General features: G+C 43.6%; 1 protein-coding gene across 1 annotated transcript; it reads right to left on the reverse strand.

Annotated features, from left to right (window-relative positions):
* Positions 1-3879: 3879 nt before the first annotated feature.
* On the reverse strand, positions 3880-20112 carry GPR26 (G protein-coupled receptor 26). Its single transcript, XM_010407880.4, has 3 exons — positions 18972-20112; positions 14201-14314; positions 3880-9216 (listed from the first exon to the last, which is right to left on the reverse strand). The coding sequence occupies exons 1-3, from the start codon at positions 19637-19639 to the stop codon at positions 8985-8987; spliced, it is 1014 nt and encodes a 337-aa protein (XP_010406182.1). The 5' UTR covers positions 19640-20112; the 3' UTR covers positions 3880-8984.
* Between the last annotated feature and the right edge of the window lie 5628 nt (positions 20113-25740).

Here is a 25740-nt window from a genome sequence, read left to right on the forward strand (position 1 = left end):
ACATCAGTTTAGGTCAGCTGCTTGTTATCAAATGTCCCAGAAAACACTAAATGGCTCCCGACCTTTTCCCTTCAGATGCCTCTTGGGCCCCTGGTGCTGCGCTGAGATTTGCTGTGCTGCCCCAGTGTCAGGGACCAGAGTGGCTCAGGCCCCTCCAGGGACACACATGAGCTCTTTATTTTGTGTTGGGACTCCTACAGCTCTAGCTGGGCCTCTCTTCTACGCTGCACGTGCTACTAAGTACAAAGGATTAAAATAAATATTTGCATTGTTTGAGGGGCCTTGCCACACTGGGAACGTGCCCACTGTCTGCTGGCATTGCAGCTGCTTTCCTTCCAAAGCCAGGCCAGCAGAAGTTGGCATGAGGCTTTTAACTCGGTTCTAGCATGATGCTGGCAAAAGAAAAAAGTTATATAATGATATGGATGGCAAGTCGTTTGAAACTACATTTCCTTGCATTTTCCAGTATAATTATTCTGTCTCTGCTAAATCTCCAGGCGAAACTTTCCAGGAATTAATATGCCTTTGCATTTGCCTTTGTACTGTGAAAGACAATATTTAGGTCCTTCCTAAGGGATGAAAAAAAGTTGTAATGGAGACCAGAGCAAAATAAAACCTCCCACAGATTCAGAGAGGGAGCAGCGTCCCAGAATCCCTCACATGGTGTTCGCAGGTTTCCTCTGCCTGTTTGTTTGAGCCTGGAGCCCAGGATGGAGCTGTGATTCCGGGAAATGCCTTTTCCCTCATGTGAGAACATGCTTGTTGTATTGAGGATTGCAGAGCCAGCTTCTCCTTTCAAAGATAGCAGTGAAAGCGTTGTGTTTGGAGCCCGATCTGTGCCTTGCTCTCAGTGTAAATTGCAAGTGGCTACAGGCTGAACATGAATAAATAAATGATTTACCTCAGCCAGCCCTGCCAGCCTTTGTGAGAGGAGGGTGTTAATCCGTGGAGACACTTGTTAATGGGTGTGCCTGGCAGGGAGGTGGGGCATGCACAGAGAAATGTGGGGAAAATAGTTATTTAAAATAACGGGGGGAAGTGGGGAAAAAAAAGACACAGCACAAAGTTATGGTGTTGGTTAAATCAGAAATTATTTCATGTCTGAGAAGTTTCAGCTCTTCTGGGATCTCTTCTGCTTTTCTGCAGTGGAGATTTAACACCTGTATAGGAAGCAAAAGAGCCCTTAAGAGGCCTAATCTGTGCACTGGAGTGGAATTTAATCTTCAGCTCAAATCTCTGCCTGGAGATCACGGGGAGAAGACTGGAAATGTGCTGATTCCAGTGAGTGGGAGGTGTCTCTGCCCACGGCAGGGGGTGTGGAATGAGATAACTTTTAAGGTCCATTCCAATCCAAACTATTCTCTTATTCTATGCTGTTATTAAAATCCATTAGTCATTATTAAAGTATTAATGATTAATCCCTGTAAATCAGGAGGAAAACAGGTTTCAGGACCAAGAATTTGGGTTTTACATAGAAAATAAAAGACTCTGCTCAGCGAGGACCAGAAGACATTCCCTATGCAGGAAATTTGCCACTTGGGTGGTGTTGAGGAAGAGTCTTCAGCCTGAGACCTTTCTGTGGGAACTCTGAATGGCAAAGGATGTTCAGGGAGCAGGAAGAGGGAATCCCCCAAACCTTGAAACCAACTCTGAAACTTGCTCAGGACATCAGGGAACAGCTAAACCTAAGTACAACCACGTGTACTAAGACCCAACATTTCTGTCAAAACTAGACATAAGCATTGTATATTCAGATTCTCCAATTATTCCATTTGTGTTGCTCATACTGGAATGAAGTAAAATTCCATTGCAATGCACTTTGTAACAGTTTTCCAAAAAACAGGAGGGACTGACCAGGTCACATCATTGCCATGACACCACAGGCTTGACTTTTGCAACAATGAAGTGAAACAGACTTTTTAAAACATTAATTTTATATGGAAAAATAGCTCATGCCAAGTCATTTATCAGAATCACATTTCATTAACAGTAAACAAAATCACAATATACAGATATAGTATGTATTTATTTATATATGTCACTTTGTATTAACCATTAACTCTATGTAATAAAAATATATTACAATATTTGATATGTATCCACAAAGCACAAGCCATTGTAAACAGAACAGACAGCACAGGCCCCATTATTCAAAATCTGCACTCGGGATTAACATTGATTTTTTTGTATTCCTTTTAACTGTAGACACAGAGGATTTTATGTGTTTGCCTTTGCATGAATGGATTTGTTTCTCTGGAATATCTCTTAGGAGACTATCGAGTTTAGCTTACCCGAGACCCTAAAATCCATGTTACCTCATGGCACTCTTGAATGTGTTGTGATTACAAAGAGGTCTGTGCATCCCTTTATCCATGCAGTTTAGAAAGGTTTCATTTATATTCCCATTTCCCCCCAAAATAAATAGCCCCTGCAATTACACCCCATTGTTATACAAAAAAGTTAAATGCAATAAATTATAGTGGTATATTTATAATAATATAATCAAACATGCCCTATCTACAGCAGCTATTTTCAATGTTATTTCATAACTACCTTCCTTCAGACTGGCTCTAGGTGCTTTTAGAAATAGGAACCCATCTATGTTCAATATTTGCAAAACAAAACAAAATACTTTAAATACACAGACTAAACCTTTTATACCTCTCATGATATGAATGGTCCTTACTCACCCAAGCAACCCCACTGTCCTTGCAGCAAGGAGTTGTAAAACCAGCTCCTTAGAATTTTTTTTTAAAATCAAATAATCTTCTAATAGTCTAATCTAGGGGCAAATGTTTATATCTAACTGTATCTGGAAGGACTGGTAATAGGTTACATTCCTGCAAGAATTCAGAAGGGAATGATTAGTGATTGCCAAACATGGAAATTTTTTAATCCTAAAATAATCTTCAAAAACAAAAAACGCTGTGAAAAAAATTCTAAGGATTAGAAAAATGCCATGTGTATAAATAATCAAGGCACCTCTTAGTTACCTATTTCTATTTTCCAAGGCAATATGTGATAATAGTTTTAAAATGTCTTATCTGGGAAGCCCTATGGTTTCTTCTATAAAAAGACCCATTCTTTAGTCTGGCTGATGCAGGTGGCTTTATTTCACTTGAATAAGGCTGGACACAGAGCACAGAGAACTTGTCCCCAGCCTTGTCACTTGTTTGCTGTGTGACCCTGAGGGCACCAGTCATTTTACTGACTTTTTCCTCATAAAAGTAATTAAATTAATGAGATTTCTTACTTTGTATTTTTTTCCCTGTGTTGCTCATTGATCCCATCAGCAAAACAGGAGGAGAATTTACCTGTCTGTGCACAAGGACTTAGTGGTCAGGAGGTAAATTAAAACACTTTGGTATATGACAGGGCTTTTTAAAGTTTTTGTTCCAGAGCTCAGTGTAACACAAGTGCAATACAACAGAGCAGGACACTGGGATGGGCAGCAAGGGGAAGGCTGCATGGACCTGCTGCATTCCCACTGGTATCTCACTGGGATGCTCTGGCATTTCATTCAAAAGCACTGGATCCAAATCCCAAGGGAATGGGGGCTTTCAATTTTTTGCTCTTTGCATGACTTTTAAAAGAGGTTTGTTTTAAAGCTGAAATTGTAGAACTACAGTGACTAGAAAACAGTTTTCTAATACCAGCAAGATGGAGGGGGACTTTGGACAAGAGCAGAGGGTGACAGGACAAGGGGAAATGGATTCAAATTGACAGAGGGGAGATTTAGATTGGATATTAGGGAGAAATTCTTCCCTGTGAGGGTGGGCAGGCACAGGATGCCCAGAGCAGCTGTGGCTGCCCCTGGATCCCTGGAAGTGTCCAAGGCCAGGCTGGACAGGGCTTGGAGCAGCCTGGGACAGTGGAAGGTGTCCCTGCCATGGCAGGGGGTGGCATTGGACTGGATGATCTTTAAGCTGCCTTCAAACCCAAACCACTCTATGATTGTATAATTCAGTAACAATTCCAAATGGAAATCCTTTTCCTAACATGACTTTGTGTGTAAATAATCAGCCATATGGGCTCGTGCCTTTGGGTATATTGAAACCCTGTGAAACAGCATTTCTTCAACCAAAAATGTTCTTTTACTCCACGATTGCCACCCCTGCTGTCACACCCCTGACGCTTTTGCTTCTTGGCACACACATTTCTGAAGGGCACTTAAAGTCTGTAGCTCTAATCCTCCTCCTTAGAAATATAGACCTATGTGATAAACTTCTCCAGTTCATTAGATCAGCAGTATTTGCTTAAAACCCAACAATCCTAAATACATATTTACACCGTACACACCAAGAGTACAGGTAAGAAGCTGACATTTTACAAAGACTCAGCAGCTCTTTTCTCCATGTAAACTTTTATACCCCCCCAAGAGGGACAGTTGCCTTTTGGTGCAGGATGGTTTTCCTAAAAAAAAGGTCACCTGTCAAAAATTTTCACTATATTGAATGCTGAAAGCATGAAAAGCAAATTAAAAATAAAGAGATTTAAGGCTACAATGTCATTGTTCTCACTTATTCAGGTGTGGGGAGGTTACAAAGACATAATCCCTGATTCTGCAGACACATAATCCTGTGCTCAGTCCTCACAACCCAGCAAAGCAAACACACAGTGACTCTGGGATCAGGACCTAACTGAGCTTTCCGTGCTGATCAGTGATTTTTAGAGTCAACTAACAATGAGCTGACAGAGGTGTGAAGTCTCTGTCTTTGCTTTTAAGCTTTGTTTAATGATAAGAACGTTGAGAGTGGGGAGAAGACAGATCTAACAGCAGTGAAAAGCAATTTCCAAAGGGTTGTTCCAGAGATATTCACTGTACATGTAAAACTGTATGGGACAGGGAATTCAGAGTCTTCTTCATTTAGGATTAAGAGAGGTAAGGGAGCTCTGAAACCTGAGGCATGTAGGTCCAGAAAAATTCACATTCTGCAAGTGATCTAAACCTCTTGGACTTTGAGAATTAGACTCTCTGGTCATTCAAAAAACATGAGTAGTTTCCACATAAACCATCTGAAAACCATTAGAGTCTTCCCAAACCCAAAAGGGTCCTCCTGTGGCAGCTGTGCTGCTCTTGCAGCCTCAGCCCAATCTGTGGCACAGCTACAGGGCTTTGACAGGATTTTCACCTTTTCCTTTGGAATGAGTGAATATCTGAGAGACTTGGAGAGCTCCCGGGGTGGAAACAGGGCACTGGGAAAATCCCACTGCAGCCAAGGAATCCCATATCATTGCAGCAAAGCCACTTTGTACTTCCCAACCTCCCTGACCCTCAGCCTCCCACTCACATCCATTCCTGCCTCACTCTTGGAACCTCTTAAAAATGTTTTGATTTTGAAGTTAAGTCTAAAATGTCTTCTCAAAGTTATTTTTTAAAAAAATATCCTTGCCAGAAGATTTTACTTTTGATCTGAAGCAAACCAAGATCATTTCCTAGATGCACTGGCAAAATTGAGAGGGTGAATCACTGCCAGAGGCAGGGATGTGGCTTTTGGGGGCCTTTTGGGGGCCTTTTGAGGTTCCTTCCAACCTCAGCTGGTCTGTGGTGCTGTGATATGAGTGGCTGCTGCTGCAACAGTCGTCAGGCTTCATAAGGATTTGTCTGGACCATTTTTAATCTCTAGCTTTTATTTTTTTTCAGACATAAAGGAAGTTCTAAAAAGTCTGATTTAGGGCTACTGCAAAGAGATTGTTAGGGTGATCTTCTCAAAGAGGAAGAACAGGGATAGAACTTGTTGAGTATTGTGGTTGCCTGACATTGGAAGTGAGAACTTACACACAAGAAGAACTCCCTAAATCCTGTCTACATCCTCCCATTTGTAAATACCATAAAAAGCAGGGCTGTACACATTGAGCAGACATGTATAAAACCTGGATAAAGTAATCTAATAGACCCAATCCTCAGGTGAAACAACCATTATTTTGATCTATGTCAGGAGAGGGCCTAGTACCTAATAATTGTTCAACAAACCCTGTTCAGCCTCTCCTCGATTTTGCCAAATGCAATTACCCAGATCTTCACATTCAAGCTGGCTCAAGAACATAACATAAACCAGGATCACAGCTCACAGTTAGGGCTCTGAAATTACATAAAAACCGTTAAAATGAACAAAGGAAAAAGCTCAGAATCCACAAAATGACACAGTGGACTACATTCTCTTAATCATCTGCCAGTGCTCTGCCTGCCAAATTTACAAGATAGAAAGGAAATGTTAATTGAACATGCGTGTGAGGAGTAGATATTGCATATGGGTCACAGATACCAACAAACAGAAAACTGCATATTGCCTAAGCAGCTGCCCAGATTTTGCACATGCAGCTCCAGATTTTGGGCACAGGATGCAGCCAAACTTTACAAACTTCTTCAAAAATATTTAAGTAACAAATGGAAATCCCCCCTCCCCCCCCTTTGCACACGTGTGTTAGACAAGAGAACAGTTCTGCTTCATGAGCAGAGATAATAAATACTGTGCATTACACTTACCACTGTTATTTTACCTCACTCGGGTCAGAGTGTTGTATAGTACAGATAATACTCAGCAGACAGATGGTTACTCATATCTACATTCATCACTGAGACACACACTTTAGAAAATTTTGCCAGTTGCCTATAAGAATTCAGCTGAATATCTAGCACTTAACAAGCCACAGCATCGTATTTCGAGTGTCCCATAAAATGTCATCAGGGAATGCTGGGGTGCTATTTTTATTTTGTGTTCTGAGGCAGTTTGTCAAGCACCAGCATTTACAACTCCTGCTTGCTTCAGATGGTCAAAACATGACAGAGAGCTGATGCAAGGAAGGGGAAATTATATCTATTCTCTATTATAGGATTAATTATACAAGAAAGGCACTATGAAAGAGAGACAAATTTTTAAACACATACGAAGGGAGAGATTTATTGCTCATGGTGGGATATAAATCAACCAGTGACTGACTGTGATACACAAGCATCATGAGACAAGTCCAGTGCTGTATTCTCCATCTTTTACTAGACATCCTAAATGTATTATGTTTTGGATTGTTTCTCCTGGGAAACTAGCTTGCTGTCTTTGAATTTGAAAGTTTGAATGTTTCTGGAGCTGCCCTTATTGACGTACAAACCTCCCATTGACTTTGGCATCAACTCCACGTGGAAGTTTACAACAGCTGTGGACTTTCCTGGTGCAATTTAGTAAAAGTGATCTTAGTCAAACATGCTCAGTATAGAGCTTTTTATCTTTTTAAACTCAGTAATAATCAACTTTCTAACATCCTGCACACTACTACAATCCAATCATCAATATGTCTTGAATTTTTAAAGAAAAAAGTATTGAACTGGGTGTTTTTATCTATACCACCTGAGAAAATTATGTTAAGCCTAAGAAGCAAAATGATTAAACTGAGATAGACAATTTAATCTGGCCAAGGGCTCATTTAAATGCAGTGCTGTAAAAGCTTACTTAAATTCTGTGGCTGTAATTACATGTGGATTTTATTGTAATTATGGTATTTTTTTCTGACTGAAATTAATAAATAAGCTGAAAATTTTTATTTACATGGTAGCTGATAATCTTCACATAATAACTGAGGTGTTACCCCACATTCACTGACTTTGGGGTGAGGCCCCTCACTGAGTTCCCAGTCTGAGCTTTGAATCAGAGGCCAGAAAATCCAACAGTGGGCATTTTTTGCAACATACCAAGCCCTTTTCTTGCATGAGAGAAGGTGCCAACTAAAAAGTAATCCCACATTTTTTACTACTTGAGGCCTTATTTTCTCAGTATGGCATTGACAGTTGGAATATGAGCAAGGATAGATGGAAGTACAGCCAGTTAGTTGTGTCAGCTGTTATTTAAGCTACCATTGCATTCATGAAGCCTAATTAACCAAGCCTATTTTAAGATCTGGGCATGCATCTGAGTGCATGGTAAATGTTAATAATGTTCCTATGCAGAACTGCAATCCAGAGCTATAAAGATTTGTACTGAAACCTCCAGAGATTTGCACGTACAGATGTGGATTCAGATTATTGGTTCCCCTCTCATGGTGGAGAGGGGCCCTATTATTTGTGCTCCACTTGCTTTGGAAATTATACTTGAAACTCAGATTTAGGCTCATCTTTCCTTTAAGTAGGAAAAAACCCTATGATTAATAACTCCTCAGAAAAAGAGATTTGTTATTTTTCCTCTTGGGCACAGGGCCCAGATCTGCAGCTTTGGGCAAAATCCAGCTCTTCAGAGCTCAGATATATGGATGGTAGGCAGGAGGCATCCTGACCTTTCCACCCTGTCTACCATTTGTATTTTCCTGAAATTTAATGGGGAAAATATTAGTGGGATTCTGAGTAAATAACATAAAAAATTTAGAGAAGACATGGCTGAATCCAGCATAGTCCAAATTGTTTTTTCTCTTCCTTCAATTCTACAGGATTCTTCCAAATATATATATCAGAGAAGGCTGAACTGTGCTGGGCGCTGGATGAATATTTAGAATTTTTTTTTAGCTTTTCCCATTAAGATATTTTCTGCACAAAACCTTCTCAAGCCACTAGGGTGGGGTGGTTTTTGTAAAGCCATGTTGGCAGCTACAGCAGAGGGAGCTTTACCTGCAGCCAGTGACAAACACAGCACAAATATCCCAGTGCAGCTTTTTAGAATAATCTCACCATGGCACCGGTTTGCTCCCATTACTTTCATGAGCCCCTCTGCTGAGGACTACTTTTCTATCTATAGATGCAGCTGCTGATGGAAATCAATGGGAGATTTGTATTTGTGGAGCCTGCAGGATCACGGATCAATAGCGCTCTTCCAGTCGGGGGCAGGAGGTCCAGAGCAGCCTGTCTCCCTTGGATGTTACATGGGCTACTGGAGGGACGTGGGCTGGGCTTCACCCTGTCCACAGCTGCCTCCCAAAACCTGGGCAGGTGAGGAGAGCTACTAAGGATGGGCCAGTTCCTGTTGTCTCACAAATCTCACTTTGTCTGTCCCATACCGGGCTCCTCATTCATTCAGCTGCGGAAGGTTCCGGTTGTGCGATTCGCCCGCCAGCGCGGAGGAGTTGATGGAGCTTCTCTTGAGGATCTTGTTTATGATGTCCTTCCACGTCTTCTTGTACTGGTGCCGTAGCAAAGAGTACACAAAAGGGTCTGAAACAGCTTTGCTGTAAGCTAAGCACTTGGAAATGATCCCCCAGTGGGCGCTGATGTGGAACACAGAGGATAATTCAACAAGTCTGGGGAAAGAGGAAGGGTGAAAGAGTGAAACGTTAAAAATGACATTAACCCACCCCAAACCCTCAAATTATTCCTGGGCAATTGCAACAAAACTAAAGAAAAGAAAGCCATACTCATGAAAATGTGTATGTCGTCCTCCTCTTACAAATTTTAAAGACTGCTAACGTAAACTTGAGGCCTGTTTGCCGAAGTGCCTTTGCTTGGTCTCATGGGAGTCATATTCCACTACCACTCACATTCTAAAAACCCAGCATCAGTCTGAACTCGCAGTTCTAGGTCCCCTGCAGAGTATCTGAGTCACCTCACATGGGCTATCCAGCTCTCTTGGTCAGTCCAGATCTAGAGAGAGTACAATGCCTTTAAACAGTTTTTCTGAGTCATAGAAACACACAAGGAAATTCATCACTGAGAGATGGCATATCGTACCTTGAATTTAAAAACTGGTCAGTTCAAAGGGCAAGAATTCACATTTGCAACATATTTAGCAAGACAAAACTTTAAAATCATTAAGGGAGGGGGAGAGGGAAGAGCTCCATATACTCCTCATACCTACACTAGCCCAGAGAGTTCACTGTGTACTAAAAGAATATTTTTGACAGTGAAATATTGATAACTCCCCATGTCTTTGAGCAACACCAAAGGGCAGCTCTGTTCCATATGCCTCTAAGGCTGTTAGAAACTATTGATTTTTATAGAGGTCGAACAGCCACGTGCTGTTACAGAACCCCACATGGCAAATCAGATCTTTGCTGAACCTGTCTGCAGCAGCAGATGTTGTTAAATCTGCCTGGGAAATACTTCAGTTGCTCACGTTTCTCCAGACAAAGCACCACTTCCAAGGAGCTTTCTGAAGGGCGGTTCCTGCAGCAGCAATGACAGTAATGTTGGTACTTCAAGCAGTTTAAAGATGAGGGGTTTTTTTTCCTCAGTCATTTTATTCCTATTCCAAAACCTTTCACTGCTACACATTGTTTAAAATAATGCTGGCGAATGGCACAGGCCAGTCAGGGGGAGGGACATTTCAGGTGACCAGGGAATGTCACATGCAAATACTTGGGAATCCCTTGTGCCACTCCACTGGTGCTGCTTGGCTCAGCAATTTTGAGATCCCAAAGAACCCCCATCTGTCCCATTTCTCTCTCCTTCCACCTCAACTAAACAAATGTTCTTTCAACCTCTCCTTGTAACTCATGGTTGTTATCTTTCCCATAAAGGAAGATCAGAACTGAGACATAATTATCATCTACTAAAGTTTCCAGGTGGTCTCATGTGGTGTATTCTCTCTTCTTTAATAAAATGCAACTTGACATCCACATTAATGTGTTCTAAAATGAGAATTGACAATTTGGAAATTAATCATCTACTGAGTCACATTTACTTTGTAATCTACCATGAGCCATCCTTGTTGGTCTCCACTTCATTTATTTGATGCCTACTTCACATTTCGAATTTCATCATGTTGAATTTCATTTGGATGATTTATTTTTACTGAGTGCTTTACAGATGTGAATTTTATTATGTTTAATTAAATTCAGCGGATGCCTTGAATAACCAAAATATGACAAATTTGTGTCTGAGGGTCTGTCAGTCAGTTCTCTGAGACATTAACAATCTCCATTTAAAGCACATCAAAGAGACACTTTGGGTTGCAAGCCTAGACTTGCTAATTTTACCTTCATTGACTGATCAAATGAAAAGCCTACAATTTTATTAACAAAATCTTAAATATTTTCCTTGCGTTCCAAAAGCTTCCTTGACATTTACACATTTTTCAATTCTCATGTATTATTTTTTTATAGTAAATTACATTTGCAGTTATCAAGCAGCAAACACAGAAATGCAGCCAAACCCCAAGCTATGCATTTCCACTTCATGTACAAACAATTAAATGTCAGCCTTTCAAGGCATATCACAGAATTTATTGCCTTTGAAAGGTTTTGTTTCTCATTTGTGAGGGAAATGATATGCATAGCTTCCATTTTCATGAAGCTTTTCAGCCTAAAAGAGACATTTTTAGTGAAGGAACATTAATATTTCAGTGCTACCTGTAAATTAAATTTTACAGTATCAACTACATAATTCCCTGGCTTGCTTTCATAAGCCTCTCTTCTACTGTCTGGTCTTCAGAGCCCTTTTATTTCAAAGCTGTAAGCTCTTCTTCTGTGATATTTTGTTCATATTTTAGAAACTTATAACTCTGTAGAGTGTGTCATTTCACGTGGCTATCCAATTATTTTATTCCACCTTCAGTAAACAAATGAGAATGCCATGTTGAAGCGCATGACCTTGATCTCTACACATGTAATGCACACTGGAAATCCTTTATTTACCTGTGCAGTTAATCACTGCACTAAAATATTGTACCAAAAGTGTGCCCACCCAGCTGGGAGGCTGAAGAACACAAATGGCACAAGAATTCTGAGCTTCCTGTGTGCCCAAGCACAATCTGGGAGGCAAACAACAGTTTAAAAACAGGGTTTGCTCACCCCCTATTCCCCAGAGATGATACAACAGAATTCTAATCATCTTCTGCTTGTTCCACCACCCTCCTCTGTAACCTGAGGGCTTGAGACTATGAACTTCTGCCTGCTATTACTTCAGGATTTTTAATTTAGAGCCAATTTCCTCATGCATTGACAGCACTTATTAACTTGCACGAGCAAAGTTCTGTATTTTGGTATGAAATGCCTGGAGTTGGAAATGAATATGAGAAACTGCTATGACTTCTCTTCATTTTTCTTATGAAAAAGATCCTTGGAGAAAAGAGGTTTGGAACAAGTATCTTTAATCCCATAATCAAAAATAAAGCAAAGGAAGAGATGTGCACCAACAAGTTATTTTTACAAAACAAGAAACAAGCTATGCCTAGAAATATATAATATGGGGGAATGCACCAGTCATGCTGGTACAGAGGAAACACTGGATCAAAGACAATCAGATTCTGATACACCACTTAAGGTCATCCACTGAACTCATTAGAAGGGTGTTTTCTTGATAAAAGAAGTGCCTAATTTGATTTTTATCTTGATGTGATCTGAAAAACTCTCATCTATCTGGAGGAGTATTTATCCCTATGGGTTCATAATCACAACTCCTTCACTGGCTCATGGACTTCCTAGAGACAGGTATTTATTTTTAGTGTGCAAACAGGAAGATAACAAGGTTATAGTAAAACTTTGTGATTTGCTGCTGACAGCCCCCAATTCAGGGAGTACTTAAAAGCATGTTTAATTGGAGTGCGTTGCTGGTTAGAGCTGGCAGAGGCACTCCCTCTCCTGACTTCTGTCCACTGCTTGAACTGTGATTGATTGTGTCTCTCTTGAGAATGCAAAGCACTGGACAGAGTCCAGAAATTACTATTTTCCCACACAATTAAAACCAAATTCTCCCAATTCCCTCAGTGTCCACACCCTCAGCCCTGGGTGAGGCCCAGGGAAGGAAGGGATGATCGTCCTGGGACACCCAGCCCTGCAAGTGTCCAGCAAGGTGTCTCAAGGAGCTCAAGAGGAAATTCCCCTCAGCCTGCTGTGCAGGGATCCCCCTAAACATGCCAGAACTGAAAAGGCCAGGAATGTGGGAAACATCAACCCTCCTGACACATCTGGCCAGCTCCCACCCTGCCTCAAAACATCCTCATGCATCCAGGACCCTGTGTTTTACCTCTCATCATCATCACTCTCTGTGGAGAACCTGTTCCTCGGCAGGAGAACATTTAAGTGATCCTTGTACAGACTAAAGGGAGAAGGCTCAGGATTTTTCTAACTCCTCTTCTCTATCTTAAGGCTACTGGGACACAAATTGGGACACCACAGAGTGAAGAGGAGGTGGGGAGGTGGTGCCTGAGTGCTGAGATGCCTTTGGAGGAGTGCAAAAATACTCCTGACAGCTCTGGTTAGAGCACTCGGTGTCACTCAGGATGAGCCGCCAGCTATTCTGTGACTGGCAGGATTTTCATTAAGTTCAGAGACCCAACATGAAATGAAAATTAACCATTTGCAAAAAGACAAATACTTTAATAACTTACACCTTGAGAATTAAGGCTAAATGTCCTCAATTACAAAGCCTTTCATACCATTTAAGTGCGTGGATTGCAGTGGTGTCTTGTGGCCACTAAATGAAAGTGAAGGCAATTCTAGTAAATTACTTTTGCTTTCTAATTCTGGAAATTCAGGATATTACACTGAATAGGAAAAGCTCAGGGTAGGCTACGTGTTCAATTATATTCACTCTTAATGCAGCTTTTTCAATGATTTTTTAAAGGTAGATCTGAGTTTGACTGAAGTCAGTCCCACTAATTTCTACTTAATAGTACTGGAATAGGAGATACTTTTAAAATAATTTTTTTCTCTGTTTTGCACAGCAGCATCTCAGTTTTTCCAGAGTCTTTTAATAAAGAATGCAAGCTGCAAATTTCCTTCAACAGCTAGATAACTTTTTTTTGGAGAGACTCACTTTCTAATACTTTTATTTTTTCATAGGAGTAATTTAGCGTTTCCCACAGGAGCCATTTCCAGAGATAAGCTGGTGGATAGCCATCTGACCATAAATCACAAAAAGTTTTGTTTAAGTCTGTGGACTGTGTTCACACCTCAACTGGATGTTGTTGATCAAATTTTCACAGTCTGAGCTATTGAGGCCAGTGTTTCCCTGGAGATCAACCCCTGGACTGGGGAGTCAATCAGAGCAGCAGGTGACAACTGAAAAAAGGTCTGCAAAACCTTATGGACTGATGTGCCAGCTGCACATTGACTGGGCTGAGTGAGCAGAGCCTGGCCCTCAGACTGCATCAGGACAGAGTGGAGAAGCACTGTGACATTTTACATTGTTTGTTAGCTCAGTAAATGCAACCTCTGTCACAGGAGTGGAAACGGCGCATCAAAATTTCACAGGAGCCTGTAATCCTGTTCTGGCTCAGAGTGCCCTACTTCCCTGAGCTAGGAGTGCATCTCAGCAGCCTTTTCCAGGATGTAGGTTCACACTTACCTTGTAATTACATAAGGTGCAAAGCAAAGTATGAAAGTACCAATAAAGGTACTTATTTTCTTCGTTGCCCGCTGCCTCCGTCTCCTCTGTTCTTCGAGACAGCGCTCTCGCACACTGTGTGACATTCAACACAAACAAGAGCATCAGTCACAGCATCAGGTAACAATCTGCAATGGCTTCACTACAGAATGACGCAGAACAATCTGTTTTAATTGCATAAACCAATAGCAGGTGCACTGCATTTAAATGGGGCAATACCAAATGTTAATGCATTGTCTGATCATCTTACCCTCCACAAAATTACTGACAGACACATGACTGTACATTTATGTGCACACCTCTCCATTATATCAATTCATCTATAGTAAAATTGGTGGAATTTATCCTTGAAAACAGTTGGAAGCTCCTTTTTGAACTACTGTAAGCTGTATTTGCAGGCAAGATGTTACTCAGAGATTTGGAAAATATCCAGGGTGGGACAGGCAGCGGGCTACTTCCCTAGAGGCAGCAATTCCAACACCACTGCCATGGAGAGGAGAAACTTCCCAGCAAGATAAACAACAAAACAACAAAATCATAATGGGAAAAAGAACACTCTGAACCTTCAGGCCAATGTGGGAGCAATCACTGTATCCCATAGCTGTGAGCTGCGTGGCCATAAACATTCCATCAGCCCATGCAGATCTGCAGGGCTGCTGTGCTGAATGCTCTGCAAAGCTGGAATTGTTTAATAAATCTACAGTGCTGGGATATCCTCATTCCTCACCTCAAACCAGCCCCATTTCCAACTAAACATGTACAAATTAGTCACACCCTGGGTTTTTCCCTAGCTGTGGCATTTTAGGACAAGAGCTTTTCCTTGGAGTTTCCTGTTGGTGGTCTCAGCAGGCCATCAGAGAGCTCTGAATTCCCTTGGTGTGCCAGCAAGGAGCACAGGGCTGAGGCTTTGCTTTCAGTGCAAAAAATCTCTGAAATCAGCACATTTTCTTGTGAAAACAAGATTAATGTGAAAGCTCGTCCTCTTCCTCTATCTGCTTGAGTGACTCCTGTGCTCCTTATGATTTCTGAGGGATGTGGATGATTCCTGCCTACTCCAGGCAGGTGGATTGGGCAGCACTGGTATCTCCCACAGTGACAGGACTGCCTGTACCTCAGTAAATCCCTTTGCAAAGGGCCCAGCCAAAGCCAGACTGCCACCCTGAACCCCTCTCTGTGCACATGGCAGCACTGCCACGTGTTGACTCCTTGCACAGATCTCACAGTGACACAGTCACTTCTCAGGCAAACTGAATGGTTTGTCCCATGTCCTGTATTTATATATATATATATTTAAAAAAAAAAAACAACCCCAAACTGTTTGGCATTGGTCTTTCCACTTTTGTTGTAAATTTTTAATTGATGACTCATCTCAGGCTCCACTCTCTCATAGCTCTGAGGCTCATGGACATACCCTTACATTATTTACTTCATCTGTAAATGTTTTATCAACATCCAAACACATGTTGTGTCCTGAGGATCTCAGTGTGTTTCAGTGATCTCTGTGGCAGTGAGCTCCTTTGGTTGTGTTAAAGAAGAAGTGTTTCTTTTGTTCCATTCTAAACTTGGTCTTACACTGCCGGTCCCCAGAGCAGCTATCATGACGTGATGAAATAAATACTGGAGGAAAAGTTTGTTCTCCAAACAAATTGTCTTTCTCTTAAAGAATATGACACTTTTAAAGGTGCTACATGTTCCATATGTGAGTTATTTGCAGCTAGAAATGACAGCTGATAAGGGAAAAAAAATCCGCCTTTTCAAGGGAACCTATGTGCTCTCAGTTCTGCAAGAGCTGGGGAACTTGGAGTATTTTTATGTGCAGAAAAATGATCTTAGAGTTCTGTGAGCTTTGTTTAAGACCTGTGTTCTTAAATTCATAATATCCCAAGCCCATGGCAATACAGGGAAGTGAATCTCCAAAGCAGGTTCAATTAGGATGTTGTTGGGGAGGAGAGGGTGGTGTATTTTTTGTCTCTATTTCCCTATTTACATCTTTTCCTTACTGGCACATGCAGAGCTGTCTTTCACTTCCAGAGCTCACCCATGACTGTCCTGGTAGACTTAAACCCATTTCTTTTGTTCAGCATTTCCAGATGCATCCAATAAATACCACATCACAGAGGAAGGTATTTTATCTCACTCCTTCATGTAGATAATGTACACAGATGAATATTTTGCTTTTGCACGCACTTTCATGCACTAAGATAAGAGACATGTGAGTTCCAGTAGTGACATCAGTAATAGAACAGGATTGTTGACTAAGCTTTCATTTAAAGATTTTAATATCCTGGGAAATCTGAGATATATCCCTTTGAAGGTTTGGTATTTTAAACAAAGTTTATGAGATGCTGGACCTTAAGATGTGTAGAGCTGGATACACCAAAAAGATAATATAGATAATTTGAGTTAAGAAATACATGGGTTAAATCTCCCACAATACCCAAGATAATTTGGTCTTAAGAACAAAGAAAAAGCAGGATCCACTAAAAAAGCCTCAGCTAACTTGAAAGGACACGTGCCCCAAAAATTCACACAAATTTGTAGGGTGTTTGGAGGTTTCCTTTGTGCTCCTCTCAAATGATCTTCAGGAGATCACTTGTGTCTCTCCAAGTCACAGGTAATAAAGCCATCTGTCACTAGACCCCCCTGCAGGTGGATTCTGAGCCATGGGAAGCAGAAAATTGTCTGTACTCATTTTCCAATGTTGAAACTAGACCCTGCAAAGAGCCAGGAGAATCAGAGTAGTCTAAGGTGGGATTGCAAACTTTGCTCTTTCCTGTGGACTCTCCCAGCATCCACGGCTGCGCTCTCAGGTCCTACAGTGCACCTTGAACTTGCCTGTTACATAATGCAAATGATGCCTTTGTTATGTCAGACATTTCTGAGCATCGCTGACTCTTCCAGCAGAGCTGCAGCCCCTGTGCAGAGCTCACAGGAGGGAAGGTGACCTGAGATCTGCCCCTTTCAGCAGCAGGAGCTGTCGCTGGTTAAAGCAGCCCCTCCGCGGGTCAAATCAGCCACCAGTTCTGTAGTGTAGAAAAGAAGCCAAAACTCTCCTTTCTTAGAGAGAGGCGTCAGAATAACCTGATGCCAGAGGTAAGAGCCAGTGGTGCAGGTTGCTCACAGCAAAGTGCCTGTACAGCTCTGTCTCCCCCGAGGATAAGAAGCATCATTCCCACAGCCCCGCAGAATCCATCCCGCAGTGAGAGGATCACAAAATGCACAAACGCCCTCAAATCAACCTCAACCACAAAAAATGCAGAGGAGGAGAAATAACACTGAGATTTTTGCCCTCTTGCTAAACTTTGCTGTGCAGTCCAGGCATACTTTTAGCATTAAGCAAAATGAATGCAGCTTAAACCAGCCCTGGTGGGTTTATGGCACTTTCCTGGGAGTAACCACCACATCTCCTCATGCTGCAGGAACTAAGGCAGTCAAGGCACAGTTCATCAACCAGACAGCAAGCAGGGCAGGGGGGAGTTTTTTCCTCAGTGTGACTTGGTGAATAAGGGAAGATTTATACCTGTATTTCTCAGGAATGGCAACGAGAGTTGCCCAAAGTTCTGCTCTGCATTCTTGGTCAAGAGACAGCTCAAACAGCTCAACAGGAGAAATCTGAGCAAATGTTTCTGTCCCTCTAAAATGGGCTGTCCTGCCCTGATCCTCCCAGACTTATTTGTCTTAGCCTCAGGCATCGCCAGAGCATGACCTGTTTTTGAGGACAGCCACATTTGCTCTGAGCCCTGCAGCTCTGCTCCTGGCTGGCTGCGAATGGAGAGGCTGCTGTTCACCTCCAGCTCGTGGAGTGAAGGGGAGCAGGGATGGTCAGATGGGAGGTGTGGTGTGGGACAGCCCTCTCTGACCGCTCCCTGCTTTCCTCTCTGCCAGGCAGATTTCTTCCCCGTATCACACACCGAGCCTGCGTCCCTTCCAGATCTATGCATTGATTATTCATGCAAGATTTATAGCTTGTGCATAATCCCTGGCCTGACTTTTGCACGCATTCCTCTCCCTGTTTGGTGCTTGCCTTCCAGCCCACAATCCTCCCAGTCCCTGGGAACTTTTCTCCTCCTGTCTCGAGGCACAAGGGACTTGCCTAAAATCTCTCGTTTGAAATGAGCTCTATACATCCCTTGTTTGTCACATTAACATTGCTACTGAATTCTCTCTCACTTAAGGTTTAAGTATAGGTATTCAAGTGCATGAATATTGCAGCTGTAATTCCCTTAGGATCCTGCCTTCAGGAATGATAAAGTTACAGAGAGCACAGCAATAGGAAAACTGCTGGGAAAAGGAGCAGCAGGCAGCACTCAGCTTCCCTTCCAAACTCCAAGGGACATGTGCAGCCTCCTCCCTCTCACGGATCCAGCAACATTTTGGGCTGACAGTGCCCAGGAAATGCAAAGCTATCAACCACTAAATCCACCTTTGGAGACAAAGGGCAGTGATCTGATCACTGTCTCAAAGGGAAGTGCATGCTTAGCCAAAACTGCCTGTTCCTTTGCTCTCCCTCCCAAAACAAGTCCTCAAGCCTAACAAAAAATGAGTTCTGCAATCAGAGAATTAAACCCAAGTGAAAAGAAACATGCAGAATAGAAACCGGCTGTGAGGATGCTTGTTTTCTCCCCCTCCCCATCCCCTGCTGTGAGACAGCTTAGTCTGTATTTAGCATCACACTGAGCCCCCTCCTCACTTCTTTTGCCATGAGCAGTTGCTGAACACACGGGAACCTTACCTGGGATGGATGTCCACAAGCAGCACCAGGGTCTGCATAGTGATCACGTCGATCCGCTTACAGTGGAACCGTGCCACCTTCAGCACTTTGAGATATGTGAAACACAGGACTACAAGGGAGAGGAGGAAGCTGAGGGCGTGAAAGACCCCAGTGAAAATCACAAACTGTGTCCTATCCTCCGGTCTCTTGTTGTAGAGCGTGCAGGAGGCATAGAGGTGATGGAAACCCACCCAGGAGAGAGAAGCTGCCACTATGGGGAACGACGCCGAGTGCAACCACGTGTAGCTCAGTATGAGAGCAGCGTCCCGGTACCTCATTTTGGAGTGATAACTTAGAGGGAAGACCACAGCAATCCACCTGTCAATGCTCAACGCTGCCATGCTCAGCATGGAGTTCGTGGTGAGGAAAGTCTCCAGGAAGCCCACAACGTGGCAGACCTGATCTCCTGCCGGCTGACTCTTGTAAATGATCCCCGCCAAGGTCAGGGGCATGCTCGAGACAGCCATCAACAGGTTGCAGAAGGTGAGGTTGAGGATGAACAATCCCGGGACCTGCTTGCGGATGTCGGCGCTGTACAGGAAGCACATCAGCACCAGCACGTTGGCCAGCAGGGCCACGAGCATCAGCACCACCACCACGAAAGCCAGGAGCAGCTCCCAGATGCTCATGGTGCGTCCAGTCACAGGAGGGACATCTCCGAAACTGCGCCGCGCCGGCACCGGGGGACCATGGTGCGAGGTGCCCCCACCTCGCCCTCCTCCCCAGCCTGCTCGCTCCCGTGCATGCCCTCCGTATTTTTAGAGGAGCTGCAGTTTTCTCCTCCAACCTCCCCCTCCTCGCTGCTCCTTTCCACGTCAACGCTTCCCGAGACGTGCACAAAAGCACTGGGAATGCCCATCAAACTGCAAGGAGGGCTTAAAAAATATCAGCAGGACTGAACCACTGTCTCCAGCCGGTCCATTTTGAGGAGAGCACGTTATTCTGAGCAACTGCTCTCCTGAGAGCCCTAATTACCAGCCCCAAGCTTGCAAGCAATCCACCGAGTGAATTGTGCTCTCTTTCTCCCTTGCTTTCTGCCTCTCTCTCCCTCTCTGTCTTTCTCTCCCCTCCCCTCTCCTCCAACCCTCACTCCCTTGCAGGCTGAATGTAACCTGCTTTTTATGATCACAGATAAAAACCCCATTAATGGATTAAAGCATGCACACTGCTGGTGATTCGCAAACGTGATTATGTCATCCCTGCTCCACAACCCCTCCCCTTCTCCTTGCGACTGTGACTAGACTTTCCTCAAGAGAAATCCCATGCTTTCATTTAATTGATTTAGCCATTAATTTGCAAACAGCATTGTAACCCAATTCCTGCACTCCAGCGTGTTCCCTACATTTCGGTGCATCACTTGCAGTGTTGCTGCTTGCTCTCAGCCAGGGCAGGGGCTTTCTTTTCTCTTCATTAGCTGTGCTTAAAGAGATGGGGGGAAATGGATATATTCTGCTACTTCTCTGGAGCTGTCATTAGGTGACGGGAGTGGTTTTACTGCTCTGGTTCAGCACTTTGCAGTTCGTTGTCTCCACATACGATGCTGAGGAGGAAACTGACTGCTTGCCCTCCTCCTTTAAAAGCAGGGAAATCAAAGCCCAAATGCCAACGCCACATCCCCACGGTCACAGAGCAGGTGAGGGGCAGAGGCAGCATCGTGCTGCAGGTACCTCTATTCGCTCAGCTTTTCTCCTCTCCAAGAGTTTTTGCTTCCTCCTAATCAAAGCCTCCCTCCCTGTGAGGCTGAGCATCCTGTGAGATCAAAACTAAAAAGCAGCTTGGCAAAGGAAATAGGAATGAGTCTGACTTGCACATAATTAGGTGTCAAAATTAGGTTTGTTTTAAAGGACGGAACGGGAGCTGTTTTCCCGTTGCTTTTCCTGTCTCTTTAAATCAGTTTTAACTGGGGAGGCTGAGAGTTTGTGAGCAATCAGGACAGCTTTCTGATCAAGGCAGCCAAGCTTTAATCTCTGCACAATAAGAAGGCAGAAGATACCCTGCAGCACGGTTATTTGGGCTGAGTAAGTGCCTCTGCACGTGCACGAGAGCTCGATGCTCGGGCAGTTTTCCCTCTGAGCCCTCCAGAGCTGCGCATCTCCATGAGCAGCAGCTGCTCACTGCAGCTCGGGAGCGGAGCTGGCACCCTGCACGCTGCCAGAGCTTGGCATGCTGTAGAAAAAAACGTCTTTCACCTCAGTTTTGGTTTGTTTTGTTATCAAAAGCCAGGTTTTAAAGGGCTGATAGAGTCATCAAAGACCACAAAGGAGCAGCTCAGGGTGCAGAGCCCAGGTCTGTCCGTCAGTCCTGAGAGCTCCCTGTCTCCAGAACACGACTCCTCATGCTGAGGGGGTGAGGAGAGGACTACAGTGTCTGCCTCTTTTCCAGAGTCAGTGAAGTGGTGGAGTCACCATCCCTGGAAGTGTTAAAAAAATGTGTGGATGTGGCATTTGAGGATGTGGCTCAGTGGTGAACGTGGTGGTGATGCTGGATAGCTGGCGGGGCTTGATGATCTTAGAGGGATTTTCCGACCTTAGTGATTCCATGAGAAAAGCCTAAAGGTGACCCCTTCTTTAAAAAAGAGGGGGTTTTACCCTCTTAGGAGAGGTAGACTGAGGAAATGAGGGAGAGGATGAAGGTTTTGCTGCTGCTTCACAGCACCAGCACATCAGCAAGTTTCCCCCTTGTGTAGGAAGCAACAACCCTGCTGGGGGGGGTGTCCTGACATCAAGAGCCCGAGCAGGGTGTCCATGGGACAGTCATGAACAGATTAAATCTCAGCAGACAAAGGCAGCTACAGGACCACAGGAAGGTGCTCTGTGAGTTGGGGGTCACTGTGAAGAAAAATGTGGGAAAACTTGCAGGGATACTGAGAAGAACAGGGAAAAATAAAGGGAAAACCAGGTGATATATGAGAGGCAGGTACTCTGTGACAGTGGTAAAGGGGAGTCTCACCCCCACTTGGCATCAAGGTGATTCCTGAGCCTTCTTCCCACACTCAGCCTCCTCCTGGGCTCAAATGAACCCTGCAAGGACTGGGGAATTCAGGCTTTTTCCCTACCTTCAATGCACGAGACCAAGGGTTTATCAGGGTGGTTTCTTGACACAGCATGCTGTTATCCCTTCAGTGAGCTGTGGTGCCTCCAGGATTGAAAAGCTCTGTGCCTGAGTAATTCCCTGCTCTGACGAGGGTCTGGCATCGGTGTCAAGCCTGGGTGAACAGTGGGGGAGGAAATGTATGCCTGGAGAAAAAGGATTAGGGATGACAGTCGGGAAAAGAGGATTCTCCCTAAGCGATAGATGTGAAATAATGGGAGGCAGAATGAGAGAGTTCAGTGAAGCTGTGATGGAATATGGAAGGTCAGGTTTGGCAGAAAATCTACAATCAAGGGGAAAACCTTTGTTGATTTCAGGAGGAAGCTGAATTTTTTCTTGGTGAGGGATTTGAGTCTCGGTGTGTATTTTGTATTTTGTATTCTGAAGGCCCAAGCGATTTACATAACTAATTTCCCTGTTGCTAATCCCTGCAGCAGAGGAGGTTGCTGAACACCTCTGGGTTTATTTATCATGTGTACCCAAGGGAGCACGATGGACCCACCAAATGGCTTCGTTTTAGACAAATCAGGAGGAAAGAATCTGCTGGGCATCTGTTGAGGGTTAACTGCAGCTGGCAACTGAGCACTGCACAGGCACTCCCCCTTCCCCAGGGGAGGGAATCCTGGGTTGGAATCCCGGGATGGAATCCTGGGATGGAATCACAGAGTCATTTAGGTTAGAACTGACTCTGAGACCACTGAGTCCAAGGAAGATGAGGAAGCTCTTTAGGCACTCATGTAAGTTGACTTTGGTCTCTCTTCAGCCAGACCCATGCAAACCCTTGGCAGGTTTTTTGATGGAGACAGAAGCCACAGGTCTGTCCCTCTTGGGGGTGTCAGAGGTGACCTTTACACCTTCCCTGTCACCTTCACTGATGAAAAATTCATTTGCTTCAGCCCCTAGTCCCAGATAATGAGCATCACTCTGGATTCTTGCCTGGCTCCTTCCTCTCCAGCAGGTTCTGTGTGTGGCACAGTGGGATTAACTGGGATTTCCTGGCCAGCCAGGTAGTTTCTCATGGGCCACCACTCTGGGGATGTGGGGAGAGAAACCCTCCACTGCTTCACCTCACAGCCCCTGAGTTGAGAGTGCCAGGACAGCTCCACAGCTGCTCTCCAGAGCCCTCCTGGTGAATTATTCACACTCGGGCTGTCACTGCTGCTTTGCTTCATGGAATTAAAGAAACATCAGGTCCGGAGGCACATGGCTGGTGCTCCTGGCACTTCTGCCTGCTGGATGGGTATTTAAGGACTCTTAGGGCAGCTAAGGAAATCAAATCAAGGCAGGAAAGGCAGAAAGCCATGGGAAGCTTTGAGTCAGGGAGGTTTGTGGGTGGATGTGTGCGTAGGTGGATGGCAGAACTCTCCCTTTCCCCGAGCTCCTTTGGAGCCAGGTGAGAGCTTCCTTCCTGGGGACCAATTAGGGGGTGAGAAAGCTCAGTGACTGGGTGCCTCTGTGTTATTCTGGCAAATGCAGGAGGTTAAATGGCATATTCCAGCATGGGGTCTGGTTCAGAATTTGTATTTTAGAATCACTCCCTATCAGCACCATCAGTGATGCAGATATTGAGTCACACTTCATCTTCATATGGAGCTCTGTTAGAACAGCATTCTTTTAAAGGAGATAGTGCGTGGATGTACCTGCTTTATTTGGTTTACCTCAAAGACAAAAAGGGGGGCTCAAAATAGAGCTTGGTCATTTGATTTTAATTGCACTGCCATTTCCCACCTCAGGAAATATTTAATAACAAAAAATAATTAGCTACATTTTAATGTTTTTAAAGATATAAGAGACTTCTAGTTTGGTTTTCTGATTTTTTTTTTTTTTTGTGTTCTCAACCTATTTTTACTCCTCGCCTCTTGCTTAATGCTGATGAATAAAAGAGTAACTAATGGGAAAATTAACATCTTTGAGGGAGGTTGAAAAACTCCAATTAAACAAACAAAATTCCATCACATTTAAATTGGAATAAAATTAGTATATCCATAATACTGCAGCCTGTAGAACAATACCATTACTTTAGGTTAGAATTATCCAGCATGCACCAGCACCCTTTCTGTTTAAAACCCTTCTAGAAAGGATGACTTCCAACCTCCAGGAACTGTTGAAACATTATAGAATCTTAGATGGTTTGGGTTGGAAGGGACCTCAAAGCCCATCCAGTGCCACCCCCTGCCAGGGCCAGGGACACCTTCCACTGTCCCAGGCTGCTCCAAGCCCCGTCCAGCCTGGCCTTGGACACTTCCAGGGATCCAGGGGCAGCCACAGCTGCTCTGGGAAATCTGTGCCATTATCCCATTGCCCTTTCTCTCTAGGATGCTTTTTTGCAGCAGCTGAAAGAGAATTGTCTTTGCAATCAGAGCTGCCTTGTGAATTGATGTAGCAACCTGAGCTTTGCCTTGCCTTGGGAAGTTTGTACTTGGGGGACCTGGAAAGGGCTTGAAGAGATTTAGGAACCTTCATCCAAGTGGGAAGGTGATGGAACTGGAAGGCTTTTATTCAGGGAAAGGAATTAAGCTCGGGGTGACCTCTCATAATGCCACCTATGATGTGCTGTCACTCTGGGATTTAAACTGTCCTGGGCAAGGCACTGGATATTTGAAATGCAGAGAAGAAAGGAAGACAGACACTAATTTAAAGACCCCAAATATTCCTGGTTGTCTGAAGGCAGGTAAAGCAAATTAATTCCCAATTTTTTTGGAGGAAAGGCAGGGTTGAATTTGCTAGATGTTACATTTTATATTGGTCCTATAAGTGATATAAGTGATACAAGTGACACCTGTCACATCTACACTGCTCTAGATAGAACTTGTTCGCTTTACCCTGCACTCCTTCAAAATGTCAGAGCAGAAATCACTTTTGTCACACTTGCTCTTTTTAGATGTGTGGTATTTCAATTTCCTCTTGTTTTAAACCGGGCTGGCTCCTTCTCACTCAGCAAAGATGAAAATAGAGGCTTGAACAGAAGGCTTTCAAAATGATACATAGATGTCAGTGCCTGCTTCTATATAAAAAGTCATACATGAGCATGCACCCTTGTAAACTTCCATTTAGCAACTAGCTACGTATTTTATTTTTCATCATTTCTTCTACTATAGCAATTTTATGTGGATATTCGTATCCATCCACTTCTCTGCATGACATGGCCATTATTAATCTTGTTATCTTGTGATTGCAGTACTTGATTTTTGCATCTTGGTCGCTTTGGGGTTTGGTTTGTTCTGTTTTTTTTTAACAGAACAGAATAGCATTTCTGCTCTATCTAATAAGTTCTGCAGGGGAGGAGGTTATGATACATATGGGGATGATCTAACCAAATATGTCTGTTTTATTAACGAGGGATATTTGGATCTTTGCCGCAGGCTGGGTAGAAGAGTTTGGGTTCAAAAATACATTTAATTTCCATGAGCATAAGTGTTTCTTGCAGAGCTTGGTTTTGCTTTGCCTCCCTTACTCTGCTGGGATTTTGGACTCCAGGGCTCAACTCCTTGTGTGTCACCTGCAAATTCTGCACCTGATTGCTTAACTAATTTAAATGTACTGGAAAGCTTATTAATGCCATTCCAGCTCAGGGAAGGAGACATCCAATTCATTCTCTGGGAGACTGAAAGGCTCATTGCAAAGCAGTCTATTAAAGGTT

Source organism: Corvus cornix, chromosome 6 (genome assembly GCF_000738735.6).
Source record: "Corvus cornix cornix isolate S_Up_H32 chromosome 6, ASM73873v5, whole genome shotgun sequence".
Taxonomy (NCBI): domain Eukaryota; kingdom Metazoa; phylum Chordata; class Aves; order Passeriformes; family Corvidae; genus Corvus; species Corvus cornix.